Source organism: Sapajus apella, unplaced genomic scaffold (assembly GCF_009761245.1).
Source record: "Sapajus apella isolate SASKATOON/1434 unplaced genomic scaffold, GSC_monkey_1.0 scaffold37, whole genome shotgun sequence".
Taxonomy (NCBI): Eukaryota; Metazoa; Chordata; class Mammalia; order Primates; family Cebidae; genus Sapajus; species Sapajus apella.
Window position 1 is genome coordinate 7,461,478 of NW_022436977.1, and position 18,154 is coordinate 7,479,631.

At 34.9% G+C, this 18,154-nt stretch overlaps 1 protein-coding gene across 2 annotated transcripts in view; it reads left to right on the forward strand.

Annotated features, from left to right (window-relative positions):
- Window positions 1-18,154, forward strand: part of ALDH1A2 (aldehyde dehydrogenase 1 family member A2) — a 195,209-nt gene that overhangs the window by 112,852 nt on the left and 64,203 nt on the right. For both annotated transcript variants that reach the window (XM_032297324.1, XM_032297323.1), the window contains exons 2-4: window positions 14,186-14,290; window positions 14,472-14,612; window positions 17,491-17,620. In XM_032297324.1, the coding sequence (XP_032153215.1) occupies window positions 14,538-14,612; window positions 17,491-17,620 (205 nt within the window). In that variant the 5' untranslated portion in view covers window positions 14,186-14,290; window positions 14,472-14,537. The remainder of the gene's footprint in view (window positions 1-14,185; window positions 14,291-14,471; window positions 14,613-17,490; window positions 17,621-18,154) is intronic.

Below are 18,154 nucleotides of genomic sequence, written 5' to 3' on the forward strand. Positions count from 1 at the left end.
TTGAGTGCAATTCCAATCAAAATTTTAGCAAGTTATTTTGTGGATATCAACAAACTAATTATCAAGTTTATATGGAAAGGCAAAAGACCTACAATAGCCTACACAATATTGAAGGAGAAGAACAAAGTAGGAGGACTGAGATTATCCAATTTCAAGAGTTACTATAAAGCTACAGTAATTAAGACAGTATGGTACTGGTTAAAAAAAAAATAGAAAAATAAGTGAAATAGAGTAGAGAACCAAGAAATACATTCACACAAATATAGTCAACTGGTCTCTGATAAAGGAGCACAAGCACATAGTTGAGGAATGATTGTCTTTTCAATTGTCTTTTCAACAAGTCATGCTGAAAAACTAAACATTCACATGCAAAAAAAAAAAAAAGAGTCTAAACACTGGACTTACACCTTCCACAAACGTTAACTCAGTGTAATATTGAGTTAATTGAGAAATCATTTTTTTATGTGTAAAATAATTTATGACAAACTTCTGGAGAAGAGTGATTAGATTTAGTATTCTAAGATAATTGTGTTGTTTTAGGAGGAGAGGATTAAGATACTGATTAACTTTGGAGGTCAGTTTGTTAAATATGCATGATAAAATATGATGAACAAACAAAGAGTAAAAATACCATGTGCAACTTTCAAACCAGTAGAAGGGAGTAACTGCATTATAAAATGAGCAACAATAGCAGCATACTTTAATCAACTAGAAAAAAGAGGGAAGGAAGGAGAAAATAGAAGATAAAATAATACATGTCAGGTAGAAAGCATCAAGTCCTAATATAACACAATATATAACACTAAATATAATCCCAATAAATACAGATGTATTTTTTTATTAGTACATATTTATGGGGTATGTGAGATGTTGCGTTACATGAATATAATGTGGTAATCAAGTCCAGGTATTTAAGTGTCCGTCACTTAATATATTTTTGTTAAGTATGGTCACCCTGCTCTGCTATTGATCAATGAATTTATTTCTTTTGTCTTACTATGGGTACCCTTTAACCCACCTCTCTTCATCCTCTCCCCTCACCCCCACTCACCTGTCCCAATGTCTCTGATCTATTTTACACTACCTCCATGTGTTCATATTTTTTAGATCCCACATATGAGAATATGCAATATTTGTCTTTTTGTGCCTGGTTTATTTTACTTAGAATGACTTCCAGTTTCATCCATGTTGCCACAGATGACATGATTCCTTTCCTTTCTATAACTAAATAATGTTCCATTAGGTATGTATGTATATGTGTGCATGTATGTGTGTGAGTGTGTGTGCGTGTGTGTGTATCACATGTTTTCTTTAGTCATGTATCAACTGAGGGGCACTTTGGTTGATTCTGTGCCTTTGCTCTTGTGAATAGTGCAACAATAAAGATGGTAGTGCAAGTATCCCTTTGATAATATTGATTTCTTTTCCTTTGGATAGAAACAAATAGTGGGGTTGCTTAATCAAATGGTAATTCTATTTTTTGTCTTTTGAAAAATCCCCATATACTGTTGTCCAAAGTGGCTGTATTAGTTTGCATTCCCACCAACTGCGTACAAGAGTTTTCTTCACATCCTTGCTAACATCTGTTACTTTTTTCTTTTTATCAGTAGCCATTCTGACTGCGGTAAGGGACATCTTATTGTCATTTTGATTTCCATTTCTCTGATGATTATGATGTTGAGCATTTTTAAATGTATCTGTTGGCTATTTTTCCTCATTTGAGAAATGTCTATTTGTGTTCTTTGCCTACTTTTTAATGCAGTTATTTTGTTTTCTCCTGTTAGGTTGTTTGCATTCCTTGTATATTCTGGATACTAGTCCCCTTTAGGGTGAATAGTTCACACATATATTCTTCTATTCATCAGGTTGTCTATTTACTCTGATGATTATTTCTTTTGCTGTGTAGAAGCCTTTAGTTTAATGAAGTCCAATTTGTCTGTTTTTATTGTCTGTGCTTTTGAGGTCTTAGTCATAAATTCTTTGCCTCAACCAATGTCCAGGAAAGTTTACCTTAGATTTTCTTCTTGTGTGTGTTCTTTTTTTACATAGCTTTGGGTCTTACACTTAAGTCTGTAAACCATTTTGAGTTGACTTTTGTAGGTGGTGAGAGAGAGGGGTCTAGTTCTTCTTCATGTGGCTATCCAGCTTGTCCAGCACAATTTATTTACAACGTTGTCTTTTCTCCAGTTAAGTTATTGTCAGCTTTGTTGAAGATTAGTTGGTGGTAAATATGTGGCTTTATTCCTGAGTTCTCTGGTCTCTTTCATTGATTGGTCTGTGTGTCTTGTTTTTATACCAACAGCATGCTTTTTGTTACTGTAGTCTTGTAATTTATTTTGAAGTCAGGTAATATGATGCGTTCAGCTTTGTTCTCTTTGCTAAAGATTACTTTGGCTCTTCAGGCTCCATATGAATTTTAGGATTATTTTTTCTAATTTGGTGAAGAATGGCATTGGTATTTTGATAGGGATTACATTGAATCTGTAGATTGCTTTGGGCAATAGGGTCATTTTAATCATATTTTTTCAATTCGTGAGCATGGGAAGCTTTTCCATTTGTGTCATCTTCAGTTATTTCTTTGATCAGTGTTTTGTAGTTTCTTTTTATATGTGTTTCACCTAATTTGAATTTATTCCTATATATTTTTATAGGTATTATAAATGGGATTGCCTTATTAATTTCTTTCCCAGCGAGATCATCATTATATACAGAAATGGTAGTGATTTTTGTATGTTGATTTGTATTTTGTAATATTACTGAATTCATTAATCAAATCTTAAGTTTGTTGACATCATCCTTAGATTTTTCTAGATATAAGATCATACCATTAGGAAAAAGGGGCAATTTTACCTTCTCTTTTCTAATTTGGACACCTTTTATTTATTTCTCTTGTTTGATTTCTTTATTTCTCCTGTCTGATTTCTTTCTTCACTATGTTGAAGAGGAGTGGCAAAAGTGGACATTCTTGTCTTATTCCAGTTCTTAGAGGAAAAACTTTCAACTTTTCCCCATTTGGCATAATGTTATCTATGCATTTGTCACATGTCCTTTATTGATCTGAAATATGTTCCTTCTATAGCTAGTTTGTTGAGTTATCATGAAGGGATGTTGATTTTATCAAATGCTTTTTCTGCGTCTATTCAGGTGATTATATGGCTTTTGTCCTTCATTCTGTTGATTTTCGATGTATCATGTTTACTGATTTGTGTATGTTGAACCATCCTTGCCTTCCTGGTAAAAATTTCACTTGATCATAGTGTATTATCTTTTCAATGTGCTGTTGATTTAGGTTTGTTAGTATTTTTTGAAGATTTTTGTGTCTACGTTTTTCAGGGATATTGGATTGAAGTTTTCTTATTTAGTTATTGTTGTGTCCTTGTCTGATTTTGGTATTAGGGTGATGCTAGCCTTATAGAATGAGTTAGAGAGAATTCCCTTGATACAATTGGATGTATGTCCTCTCTAAATCTCATGTTGCAATGTGATCACCAGTGTTGGAGTTGGACTTTGGTGGGAGGTGTTCATGTCATGGGACTGGATCTGTCCTGCATGGCTTGGTGTCCCCTCTGAGGTAATGAGTGAGTTCTTGCTCTGTTAGTTCACATGAGAGCTAGTTGTTTAAAGAAGGCTGGCACTTCCTCTTTGTTCTCTTGCTCCCTCTGTCACCATGTAACACGCCTGCTTCCCCTTTACTTTCTGTCATGATTGTAAGCTTCCTGAGGCCTCAGAGCAGATACCGACACCCTATTTCTTATATGGCCTGCAGAACCATAGGCCAAGATAAATTTTTAAAAAATTACTCATGCTCAGCTATATCTTTATAGCAAAACAAAACAGACTAACGCATTCCTCCTCTTTTCTTTTTTGATATAGTTTCAGGAGGATTGATTTTAGTTATTCTTTGTATGTTTGGTAGAATTTGGCTGGATTCTTGTCTTGGGCTTTTCTTTATTGAGTCTTATTACTGATTCAATCTTACTTCCTGTTATGGGCTGTTCAGATTTTCTATTTCTTCCTGATTCAATCTTGGTAGCTGATATGTTTCCAGGAATTTATCCATTTCCCCTAGGTTTTCTAGTTTGTTAGTATATACTTCTTCAGAGATTACTGTGGCATCCATTGTTATACCTCCATTTTCAATTCTGATGTTGTTTGATTCTTCTCAGGTTTTGGTTAGTCTAGCTAGCAGTTTATCAATTTTGTTTATCTCTTCAAAGAACTAGCTTTTTATTTTGTTGATCCTTTTTTATTCTTTTTAGTCTCGATTTCATTTAGTTCTGTCTGATCTTTATTTTTCATTTTCTTCTGCTAATTTGGGGTTTGTTTTCTTCTTGCTTTTCTAGTTTCTTAAGGTACATTGATAGATTATTTATTTATAATCTTTCTACTTTTTTAGATGTAGACATTAATTGCTATAAAATTTCCTCTTAGCACTGCTTTTGCTGTCTCCCAAGAGTTTTGGTATATTGTTTCTCTTTTCATTTGTTTCAAGACATTTTTAAATTTCTATCTTGAATATATTTGTTGAGACAGTGGTCATTTAGGAGCATGTTATTTAATTTCCATGTATTTGTATAGTTTCGAGAGTTGTTCTTGGTATTGATTTCTAGTTTTATTCCATTGTGGTCTAAGGAGATGCTTCATATGATTTTTTAAAAATTACTGAAATTTATTTTGTGGCCCAACATATGGTCTGTCCTGGAGAATATTCCATGTGCTGTTGAAAAGGATGTATAGTCTACAGTTGTTGCATAGAATGTTAGGTCTAGTTGGTGTAAAGTCTAGTTTAAATCCAGGGTTTCTGGTTGATTTTCTGCCTAGACGATCTGTCTCGTGCTGACATTGGGGGTGTGGAAGTCCCCCACTATTGTTGTATTGCAGTCTATCTCTTTATATCTAGTAGTATTTGCTTTATGAATCTGGGTGCTCCAGTGTTTGATACAGATATATTTAGGTTTTATATTGTTTTGTTGAATTGATTTCTTAATATTATATAATGAGCTGCTTTGCCTGTTTTTTAAACTGGGTTTGGCTTAAAGTCTATTTTTATCTGATATAAATATAGTTACTTCTGCTTACATTGGGTTTCCATGTGAGTGAAATACCTTTTTTCGTTTTTTTCATCCCTTAACATTCAGTCTGTATGTGCCTTTATTGGTAAGGTGAGTTTCTTCTAAGCAGTATGTAACTGGACCATTTTTAAAAAATCCATTCAGCAATTATTTATCTTTTCTGGTTGTTTTATATATTCTTTGCCTCTTTTTTTCTTCTCATTGTTTATCATTGTAGTTTGATGGATTCCTGTAGTGGTACCATTTGAGTCATTTATCTTCCTCCTTTGTGTGATTAATTTACAAATGAGTTTGATGCTTTCATATTTCAAAGTTAATATTTTGAGCATTTCTTGTAGGGCCTTGTGGTAACAAATTCCCTCAGTCTTTGCTTATCTGGGAATCAGTCTATTTCTCCTTCATTTGTGAAGGATAATTTTGCAAAAATAGTATTCTGGATTGGCAGTTCCTTTTTTTTTTTTTTTTTTTTCACTGCTTTGAATATACCATCTCATTCTCTTCTGGCCTATAAGTTTTCTGCTGAGAAATCTGTTAGTTTGATGGGGTTTCCTTCATAGGTGACTAGATGCTTTTTTGTTGCTGTTTTTAGGATTTTTTTCTTTTATCTTTGGCTTCAGGCAGTCTGATTATAATGTACTATGTAGAAGACCTTTTCATATTGTATCTGTCTGAGAACTGTTAAGCACCCTATATCTGAGTGTGTAAATCTGTTGCTAGACTTGGCAAGTTTTATCTTTGTTTCTTCTCTTCTGGTAATACTGGTAATTTGTAAATTTGGTCAGTTTAACGTTGTCCCAAATGTCACAAAATCTTTGCTTATATTTTAAATTCTTTGTTCTTTATTTTGTTTTACTGGATTATTTAAAAGACCTGTTTTCAAGATTTGAAATGCTTTTATTTTGCTGATTCTAAGATTTTAAATGCATTTTGTTTCCTTCAGTGAATTCTTCTGTTCCAGATTTCTTTTTGGTTCTTTAAAAAATACTTATCTCTTTGGTAATTTCTCATTTATTCCCTGAATTATTTTTCTGATTTTTTTTAATGTTTTTTTTTTTTTTTTTTTTGTATTCTTCAGAGTTCGCTTGGATCTAACTAAGATTCTTTGAAGTCAATCTCTGGGATTTTGAAATTTTCTGATTAAGATCTCTTGATGTGTTCTTTGGAGGTGTCATATTTTCTTGCTTTTTCATGTTTTCTCTGACCTTATGTTGATATCTGCACATCTGGTTAACAGCTGGTTCCTATTTTTGAAGTTACTTTCATAGGGGAGGACTTTTTCCTGAAGGTGTATCTATGGTGTTGGTTGGAAAGGGCACTTTGGCTTTGGTTATGGGTGGATGCCTTGGCTGCAATAGCACTCTCATCTCGCCCTGCTATCCCAGCAGTAATAGCCTGAGTTTCATTAATGCCTCAATCCTGGCACTGCTGGGCCTCAGGACAGCACACAGTTTGTCAAAGGCTAGGTTTGGAAATGATGTCTTGCTGTAGCTGCTTAGGTCTCAGAAAGGATGTGCGACTCAGTGTGAGTTCTCTCCTAGGAGCAGTTCATCCCATGGTCTCCTGGCAGCTCCCTGAATTAGTTTCGGGGCTTGGGAAGGTTGAGGGCTTCTCTAGTGGCCAGGATTGCACAATTCCATGGTGAGGATATAAGCTGCTGGAAGTCTCTCTCTCACGCATTCCCTACTTTGGGAAATCACTCCTGGCTCCCAACTGATCCGTCAGGGAGGATTCAAGAGTCAACCTTCTTTCCTGCTTTTGGTGCTTCCTGTCCTTTCTTTGTTGAATTCCAGTGTTCTTTTGGATAATGTATTTGGAGTGTAACTGTCTATATACTATTCTGTTTTTTTCTAAGTGGAGGAGGCAGGCATAAAATGCTTCTAGCGAACCCTCCCCCACCTGAAAAATTAATACAAATGATTAAACTTGCTAGTTAAAAGATAGATTTTCATATTAAATAAAATCTAACCATATGTCACTTACAGAGACACATAAAAGTAATAAAGACATAGTTGAGGCAAAAGGATAGGAAAAGATAAATGAGACAAATACTGGAGAAAGGCTTAGGTAGCTATGCTAATATTAAGCAAAATAGGCTCTAAAATACAAAGTTTTCTCAGTAATAAAGAGCGTCACTTCATATTGAAAAATGGTTTACTAGAGAGATCAAAGGGTTACAAACTTATAAATGCTAATAAAATTTCAGGCTTCTATTCACCTGAAAATGATAAAGGTAATAATACAGAGTTAATGAATATGTTGATAAATCCACCACCAAGGTGGGAAATTTCAGCATGGCTTTCTCAGTGATCATAGTACAAATATAAATGTTAATAACAATCAAGATGATCTTAATGCATTTCACAAAATTGATACAATAGACACATACAGAGACCTGCATCCAATAATTACTATATTTGGGCAAGAAAAAGCAAATAAGAATAAATAAATTAAAAATACAGATTAGTGGTTAACTCCAGTGGTGGCTGAGTTGGTCAAGCTGGAGGATGGGATTAGGAAGAAACACAAAAGTAGCATCAGGAATACTAATAACATTTCAGTGCTTGAATGATGTGTTCATGGTATATTTTAATATAGTAGATCTTAACTTGAATTTCTATTACATATATTTTTACTGTACATATTACATATAACATAAGAAAATGTTGTTCCTCAAATATTCTCTTCATTCTTCAGTGTGTTTCGGATTTGTTCTTGGTGTGGGAGGTACTGTATTGCTGACCGTATCAGGAAAGATGTTACAAAGTGATTCATGTCAATACCATTTTACCTGACAATCCCATTACTGGGTATATACGCAAAGGAATATAAATCATTCTGTTATAAAGATACATGCACACATATGTTCATTGCAGCACTATACACAATAGCATGTGTATAGTGGAATCAACCCAAATGCCCATCAGTGATAGACTGGGTAAAGAAAATGTGGTACATGTATACCATGGAATACTATGCAGCCATAAAAAGGAATGAGATCATATCCTTTGCAGGGACATGGAGGGAGTTGGATGGAAGCCATTATCCTCAGAAAACTAGGAACAGAAAACAAAACACATATTCTCAATTATAAGTGGGAGCTGCACAATAAGAGCACATGGATACAAGGAAGGGAATAACACACAGTGAGGCCTGTCAGAGGGAGCGGGTGGAGGGAGAGCACCACGATAAAATAGCTAATGCACATGGGGCTGAAAACCTAGGTGATGGAATGATAGGTGCAGCAAACCACCATAGCACATGTTTATCTGTCTAACAAACTTGCATGTCCTGCACGAGTATCCCAGAACTTAAAATAACATTTAAAAAGTAATAATAATAAAGTGATTCATGTCCTCTCTCAGCAGACATTCTGTTCCAGTTAATGTTAACTAGGTGCCCACCATTCCGTCTTTTTAATATTAGCAACAACCCATAATATGTCAGGGGACAGTTAGTTTTTTACAGCCACAATGGAAAGAAAGTTAGGTATATGAACTAATCCCTCCAACCTCTGAGAAACTTGGAGTAGATAAGTGCCTTCTTTTATGGACCATCTGTTCCTTTTACCTTCAGTTACAGCATCACAGAATTACATGATTTTAATAAGTAGATATTTTGTATACTTTCCAAATGATGAAACTGAACAACAGTCAAGTAACTTAGGGTCAGATGTATTTTCTACTTTCAATGACCTTTGTACTAGAAAAGCCCACAGAATTTTTCCTCATACTGATTCTGAAATTCAGTAGACTACAAAGCAAAATTGTCTGGTCTCTTATACTGACATTAACAAGGCTTTGAGTTAAACTGATTTTTAAATTTTAAAATGAGTAATTTTGGGCATCTTAGGCCATGTTTTAAGACAGAACTCAAATGGCTTATTTTTATTTTCCACAAACTCATATTTAAATAAACGTTTGTGAAGATGTTGAATCCTCATTTCTTCACTTAACAAATTTGTTTGGGGCATTTAAAATCTGAAAGGTAGGCACCAAAAGATGACACTGGCTTTTAAACTTTGTTTTTTTTTTTTTTACTTCCCATTTTGAAATAATTTCAGATTTACAAAAATAAAGTTCAAAAATAGTGCAAAAAATTTCCATCTACTCTTCATCCACATTCCCCAAATGATCTTAAAATTGTAAAAATTATAAAAATCAGGAAATTAACATTGATATAATATTATCATCTGATCTAAAAATCTTACTCAAATTTCACCAATTGTCCCATTAATATGTATTTTTTTCCTGGCCCAGCTGAGAATCCATGGTTACACGATGCATTTGGTTTTTATGTTTTATTAGTGACCTTTAATTTGGAACAGTTTTAGTATTTGTCTCTCATGACGTTGGCAGTTTAAGGAAGTTGGGAGAATTATTTTGTAGGATATGCTTTAGTTTGGATTTACCTGTTGTACCCTAAAGATTGAATTTAGATTATGCCTTTTGAGTAAGTCTACCACATAAGGGACCTTGTGTCTTTCTCAGCATATCATATCAGCTGCACGTGATATCGATTTGTCCCATTGCTGGTGATGTCAGCTTTAATCATTAGATTAAAGTGGTGTCTGCCAAGTTTCTCCAACATAAAGTTACTATTTTTTCCTTTGTAACTAATAAATATCTTGAGGGGAGATATTTTGAAACTACATGAACATCCATCATACATTTTTCATTGTATATTTGCCCACTAATTTTACTATGAGTGATTATTTTGCCTGAAGCAGTTATTACTATGGTATTTGACAAATAATAATCATCTAAGCCTATCGTTTCTTTACATCTAGTAGTTGTAATTCTGTGAATAAGAGCTATTCCTTATCCCACAATTATTTATTTATTCATTAAAAATTTATATCATTATGAACTTTTAGGATGTCTTTTTCATTTCATGGGCAATAATCTATTTCCAGCATTATTTTTTGTCTATATTATTCCAGTATTGGCCATTGGGAGCTCCTTCATGTTGACATCTGTATCTTTTTATTAGGTTTCTATCAATCAATTTTTAAGTATTTACTTGATTTCAGGCACCACAGTGTTCCAGGCTCACCTTGTACTTTCCCTGCTACAGTTCAGAAATAAACCATTTCTCCAAAGAGCCTGGTCAGAGAAGAATGCCGTAGACAGAATTCAAAGCTTTTGAAATTCCCTAGAGAGCTGCAAACATTCAAATAGTGACCTTGGAAATATTTGTTATTCCATGTACCAACAACATTGTCCATATAATTTTTTAAATGCCATTTTATAACACTAGGTCTCCAAACATAGTAATGTAGTAAAATTAAAATTTTGATTTTGGCACACCAGGAAAAATAGCCATCACTCACCATCTAGTTCCAATGTATTCATTTTATTTTTATTATTTTATGAATAATTTACAGAAGTAAGAATGAGTTGATAAAAAACAGCAAAATAAGAATTTAAACATAGCAAACCATATTTTTATATCCTATTTTCCTGATTTAGGAGGTAATGTAGCCTGAATTTGGCAGTGCCTTTGAATGCTGATAACTGCTCATGGGCTGTCATATGAACCAAGAACATAATCATCTCATAAATACTGGCTCCAGATTTTAAACAGATCTCTAGTAGGTGATAGCTCATCATTATCTCTGGTTCTTCTCCCATGTGCATTATCACATTGTAATGCTACTGAAAAATTTGGGAGCTCATGATTCTGCAGAAAAAAAGGTGGCCATATTTTTGTTTCACAATTACAAAAATCTTTCTATTTTCCCTTTTATTAAGTGTCAATCAGCTTGATGAAGCCAATGAACTTTTAAGATTTCTACATAAGCTCTGTTTTTTCAGTCACCTTTACATATACCTACCTTCAGCATTTGTCCATTTATGAATATCAAGTAATTTTTATTTTTTGAGATGAAATCTCACTCTGTTGCCCAAGCTGCAGTGCAGTAGTGCAATTTCAGGTCACTGCAACCTCCACCTCCCAGATTCAAGTGATTCTCCTGCCTCAGCCTCCTGAATAGCTGGGATTACAAGCATGTGCCACTATGCCCGGCTAATTTCTTATAGAGATTCACTATTTTGGCCAAGCTGGTCATGAACTCCTAACCTCATGATCCGCCTGCCTTGGCCTCCCAAAGTACTGGTATTACAGGCATGAGCCACCATCCCTGGCAGTACATTTTTACCAACAAATATTAGAAAAGATAAAAGAATTGTCATATGCCCTTTTATCAAAGCAGGATGGTCCAGGTTCTTGTTGCAAAATATTAAATGATGAAGTAATTTTAATCTCATCATTAGAATCTCAAGTGCTCTGTCTCTGCCTTCATTTTTTCACTCATCTAATAATTGTGAAATACCATTCTCTTAATTTTATTCCTTATCCCATTATGGGCAGAAAATTAAGAATTCCAAATTCTTAACTGTGTTCAATGAAAGCTGAACAGAATATGGCAAAGATGGCATCTCTAGACTTGTTTTTTACCTTCTTGAAAGGTGATGTATTGGACAACACAACTAGAAAACTGAAGGATGATAGAGTGGTGACATTCCTTTCTAGGCAATTTTACAATTTTTTGTTTCCTTATTTTAGTTTTTTAGCACAGTTAGAAATAATTGATGACTGATGATGAAATAATTCCTAGCATGATGAAACACCAAAATGTTTTAAAATGCAGGAAATGTAAGATCACTAAAATCTCATAATGTATCTTAGATCCTATACTGCATCTTAGATTTGTAAAATGATCAATAGATTAAGTGATAAGAGTAAGAAAACAAGTTTAAATTATGAAGTAGTTTTTCTTTTTGATTTTCAGAAAACCTGTAGGAAACAATAAAAGTCATGAAATATCAATCTTTACAAATAATTAAAATTGCTACACAGATAAACTTAAAAACTAAACTTGGGGCCATGTACAGTGGCTCATGCCTGTAATCCCAGCACTTTGGGAATCTGAGGCAGGCAGATCACTTGAGGTCAGGAGTTTGAGAACAGCCTGGCCAACATAGTAAGTCCCTGACTCTACTAAAAATACAAAAATTAGCCAGGCATGGTGGCAGGTGCCTGTAATCCCTGCTACTTGGTAGGCTGGGGCAGCAGAATCACTCAAACCAGAAAAACGGAGATTGCAGTGAGCTGAGATTGAGCCACTGCACTGCAGCCTGGGCAACAGAGCAACAGAGTAAGGCTCTGTCTCAAAAAAAAAACCCCCAAAAACAAAACAAAACAAAACAAAACATAAAATTAAACTTGGATCAGTGGACTCTGGTGATATTCCAAAGGTTAAAAAGTTGGATTCAGTCACATGGTGAATAAAAGGATCGTGACATTGGTAAGACTGCTTTTTCCTTAAACTTGGTAATATCCCAGAAGTGGATCCTTAATGAAACTAACTTTTTAATTTTCTCCTTTTGTTACCTGGACATCATACTGTGTTTCAAAGGAGAATGCAAATGTAATGAACTATGAGCTGTGAGAAAATTTGTTAAGTAGACTAAATGAAAAGAGAACCAGACCAGTAATTCAAGAATTTTAACTCTTAGCTCAGGCTTGAATATTAACTAGTTCTGTTTCTTTGGGCTGGCTAATCCTGGAAATTATGTATATTGGAAAGAATGTAGTAGCCTTTGAGTCAGTCACAATATGAACCTGCTTCTTCAGACTCAAGCTCCCTGTCTCTCAATTTTTTCATGTTTAATAGAGATAGTAAAATCCTGCTTCACAGTGTTATTAAGTACTAAATAAACTATAGAGACTGTCAGACTCTGGAGGCCTTGGAACTCTCTTATTCATCTTTGTCTTTCCTGTGACTAGAAGTTATCTGAGGTTTTATTGGGTAAATTATGTTAAGCATGTTTATGAGCCGTATATTATAAACTGTAAAATGTCCAATTACAAGGCTGTTTTGTTCATGTCAGTATAGCTGTATTAAGTGCTCTACAAATCTAAGGTATTTTCTTTTGCTTTATCTTAAAAATCTTTTGGGAAAAGAAAGTTCTAGCTTAATCAATGCCTCCTTCTACATGGGCTCATCGTTCTTATCAAATCAAGGAAAAAATGTAAAAGAAAAGCTTTGGGACATTTTCTAGAATTTGATATTTTCCAACGGTAGATTTGTATTTATTAAGCCTTATCTCTGATTATTTTTTAAATGGCAGGCAATAAATATAAATCAGTTTATCATTGTGTTTATCCTAAATTGGATGATTGACTGGTTCATAAGTCCAGAAATTTCATTGTGGTTTTACTCTATAAATTTTATAGAGTAAAACATCCTTGTATGTCTTCTAAGGTAACATGGTCTAAAAATATTAGTTTAGGTTTCTCACTCAATACCAATAACAATTTAAATTTTTTCTTGCTTTATCTTTTCTCTTGTCGTTTAACTCATTTATTACAAATCTTATGAGAAATTGACGTGAATAATTTCTCAAATCTTTCATCTCTTTGCCATTTTAATGTAATCTCAATTTCATGTCTAAGGAGACCAAGCCTTTTAGGAAATACTGGGGTGATCATTTGAAAGTTATACCCCACCTGCCGACTCCCCATCCCCCTCTCTTTTGGCTATGTGATATAGCCTATTCAGCAAAGGGAAATAAATCTAACTTGGATTTACACATATCACTTGTTTAGTTTAACTCACTAGTTCGGTCAGAGTCATTGTTCAGGACCTGACTATAAATTAGGTGAGTGCTTTTTGCAGTACCATTCAGGTTTCATTGAGAAGTCACTTAGGCCTCTGGCAGAGAAAGTAGGATCTAAGGCTTGATGACTGTCAGTTTGATCTACTATTTAACCCTTAGGGATATTGGCCAGATCTTGAACTATCAATAACTGTTACCTTAGCTTCAGTGTATGATTAGTATGTACGTGAGACTTCTGTCCTTATTTGTATCTTTCATTAATTGACAGGTTCATGAAAGATAAGAACTGTAGTTAGCCTTCAGATGATGTTAAAAGAAAAACGGAGGAAATTTCTAAATTGGGGTTGAGTCCAGAAAGGTCTCTTAGAACACTTCAAATTCTGTACTTTTATTATACAAGTGTTGTTACCATAGTAGTTCCATAACACTTGGCCATTGAGTGGCTCTTTATCACCTGTGTCACAGATCCCATTCTGTTGTCTACTCCCTTAGATCTTTATAAACAACGAATGGCAGAACTCAGAGAGTGGGAGAGTGTTCCCTGTCTATAATCCAGCCACAGGAGAACAGGTGTGTGAAGTTCAAGAAGCAGACAAGGTATGTCTTTTGTAGAAAAAGATTCCTTATGAAATAACTGCCTTCAAACAGCAGAGCAGTAAACATATGCTCTCCATACACCAGTACATGCTCATGCTTCACTTTTTTCATGAGAGCAGATGGTTCTTCCTTTATTTGGAGTGTTTATCTTTCTTCAGTTGTGCCTCTTCCTCTCTAACAGGCAGATATAGACAAAGCAGTGCAGGCAGCCCGCCTGGCTTTCTCTCTTGGTTCAGTGTGGAGAAGGATGGATGCTTCAGAAAGAGGACGTCTGTTGGATAAGCTTGCAGACTTGGTGGAACGGGACAGGGCAGTTCTTGCAGTAAGTAACCTTAGAAAACATTAAGTCTTTACCCCAAATTTGCCATTCTGCTGAAATTTGCATTCCTCAGTCTTTCTAAAAGGATATTTTAAAGCAGACCTGGGGAAAAAGCTAAGGAGTACATAATACATATGAAAAATTAGACATGTTTGGATTTGGGGATCAGGTGGGGAAGTGGAGGATCAGCTGAATGTCTCCTATCACTGAATTTTGAAGAGAAAACTAGAGCTTTTCCCAACTGGTAAGGACATTCCTTTACAAAACTCTCTCTCCCCATGACCAATTAAAAACAGTCAAGCAACAAGATAGTCACCGTGCTACCTACAGAAACCCAATATCAGATGATTCTTTTCAGAATGAAATAGAACAAGTTTTACCTCCCCAGAGTTAACCTCTTTTGACTGAAGAGAATCCTTCAGAAGCACAGGGCATAGTATGCACTTCTCATACACTTCTGCTCCATTTGCCCTGTGATTCTGTGAGCCAGTAGAAAGGAGAGACAGCAGGAGATAGCAACTTTCTTTCACTAAAACAATTATTTTCCTCAAATAAGGAACTCCTGCACTAATGGGTTTTGTTGTTGCTGCTGTTTTTAAAATAAAAGTCAATTTCTTAGAGAGTATAAACTTTTTGAAAACTGGAACCCTTCAGGAATATATGCACTATATACTTGGGATCTCTACCTGGGATCAGTGAATATTTAGGGTATCCTTGTTCAGTCAGGGCATTCAAGCCATGAGTATAATATTGTTCCCTCTGCTTGGGAAAATAGGTTACTATTGGGCTTGCTTCTGGGAAAGCAAGCATTCATTCCCTTTCTCAGTGTCCCTCCTACCATAGTTCTTCCCTTCTACCATCCCCCTCAGAAATCTGTTCACAGTATGGGAACAAAATGATTGCTTTATGGAAATCGTTTGGGATTCTAGCTATATGTAACATTTATTTGTGAATGAAAACATTTTCTAATCTGGCTTCCTAGAGAATACTGTTCGAATGAGGTGTTTAAACATACTGTGAAAACAGTGTTTCATGGTAAAGAAACTCCTTTTTGGAGATTCACAAGATACTGGGCGTGTTAAAGGCACAGGAAAAGCCTACTTTAGTAGGCTTTATTTAGTAGCATTTATGCTTCTCAAGCTTATTTGAGCCTCATTACCATTTTTCTGGCTAACATCAATATCATGCAAAACCAAGTTTTTTGGGACACATTAGAGAAGGCTGCTTTTTATACTTATCTCTTCCCTGGATTATGATTTTCTTGAGAATTAAACTTGTATTTTACCTTTTTTTTGGTAATCCTAGCATGGTTCTTAGCATGTAAGTGACAAATGAGGGCACCTAGGTGGTCAATAAATGACTGTTTCATTAAGCCAAAGATACATCTATAGCACTGGATTAACACTGTACTAGAACATGATTAGTTAATTTCTGCAGTTACATTTTCATACAATAACACTCAAATATCTTTCTTTCTCTTCTATGTGTCTCACTGATCAAGTCTCTTTTCTTACCACACCTAAATGAGATTCATGCTGTTAAACACTCTCAAGCTATGAGAAAAGTGAATTTTAGTAAGAGGTAGCCTGTGGATGAAAGGAAAGCTCCTGACTGGAAAACTGAAATTAATACTGTATCCAGAGTAAACACAATTGAAAATAAATCTACAACTGGCAATTCTCAATGAATATGACTGGTATCAGCAGCTCACAGGGACACTATTTAGGCAGCCCAGATTCTGGTTATTGACACTGTTCACTCTGTCGTGTAGATTCTGGTGCTATGCTGCCTGCATAGAGAATGTAATCCCTATCATATAAACATGCATGTTCTAAAAAGTACTAGGAAATAGTTTGATCCTTTTTAAAGGGTGAGCCAGTATACAGTAGTAAGTAACATGATGTTTTTAAATAAGGTTCATTTCATTCACATAGCAAGTACATAAATTGCAATGGAAGTTGTAGTATTTTCATCTCATTGATTGGAGAATATTTTAATTTTAGCCTTGTCAGAGATCAAATAATTTTCACACCAGTGTATCTTATATAGGGGGAAAAAAGGAAATTACCCAAACATATTTTTTTATTTCACTTGTCAAACTTGTAACAACTTTAATATTTCTAAAGTCCAAATACTCTTCTATTTCAGCGTGTTCATTTTTCATTGTTTTTGTTACAGACTTAGCCAGTTTAGGAACATGTCATTAAAATAACGTTTATAATGTAAAGCAGTTCAATATTGCCATTTTTATTAAATGGAGCAGATATTTCACTCTTCATAGATAATGGTTGTTAACATAAATGTTTACTAAAAACCAGCCTTTAAGTTGTTAACATCTGGGCTTCCCTAGAGGAGATCTTGTTTATTTGGTGGTAATAAATAAACTCGCTGTGCACTGTGGATATTCCATTTCTCAGCAGGGATCTTGGCAGCTGTGGAGAACACTTTCTATTCTCATCAGTTGCATAAAAAACCCATGTTCCTGCTCCTTTTTAGATGGATTCAGATTACTGATGTAGACACCAAAGAATTCCCAATGAGCTCTGATCATTAATATAATGGAAGCTGTTTTGACAAGCAGAACATTTCTTTATCATTAGTTAAGGAAATATTGTGTTAATGTATTTGGATAGTGGTTACTGGAAGCACACAGGCACAGGAACATGAACCTATATACTCTCTGTGGTTTTTAGTAGGAACTAAACCAAACTGGCAGTACTAGAAATCTTTTTATTTGAGAATTCATAGTTGACCAGGTATGCATCTCCATTCATATTCATTTGTATTCTCTCTGTTCCTTTTTTCTTCTGCTCCAGAAATTAGTTAGTGTATTGCTGGAAAGTTCTGGGAACTTAATATCTCTCCATTTCTTTTCCAACAGACCATGGAATCCCTAAATGGTGGCAAACCATTCCTACAAGCTTTTTATGTGGATTTGCAGGGTGTCATCAAAACCCTTCGGTATTATGCAGGCTGGGCTGATAAAATTCATGGGATGACCATTCCTGTAGGTATGTGCAATCTGAGTATGTTGAAAAGGAAAATGTGAGACCACCAGAAATGCAGTTTTACCACCAAACACAAGTCGCAGTCACGTAGAATACAGATATGGGCACACTTATAGCAGTTAGAACTGAGTGAAGAACCAACCAAATTATGTCACTGACTCTGACAACTTCCCTTTTTCTGTAGATAGTCTGTGTATAATATCTACAGGGACAAGCCTATAGGGGTCTTAACAGATACAGATAGGGACCAGCCACTTAAATCAATACATCATTCATCCAAGGAACAGGTATGTATTTGTCCACTGGTAAATGCTCAGCGTTGTGCTAGGTTAGCTGATGGGGTAGATAGGAAAGGGCATTATGGATGAAGGGGAAGTCATGGGAAATTCCAAGAAGGTTAAGACTTTCTCCTTGCCCTCCTGAAATGTAAGATCTACTCTCTGGAAGGAAATACTCTAAATGTTAACAGTTGTCTCTGAGGGGTGAGATTATGGCTGATTTTCAGTTTCTTTTTTATATTTTTCTCTACTTTCTATA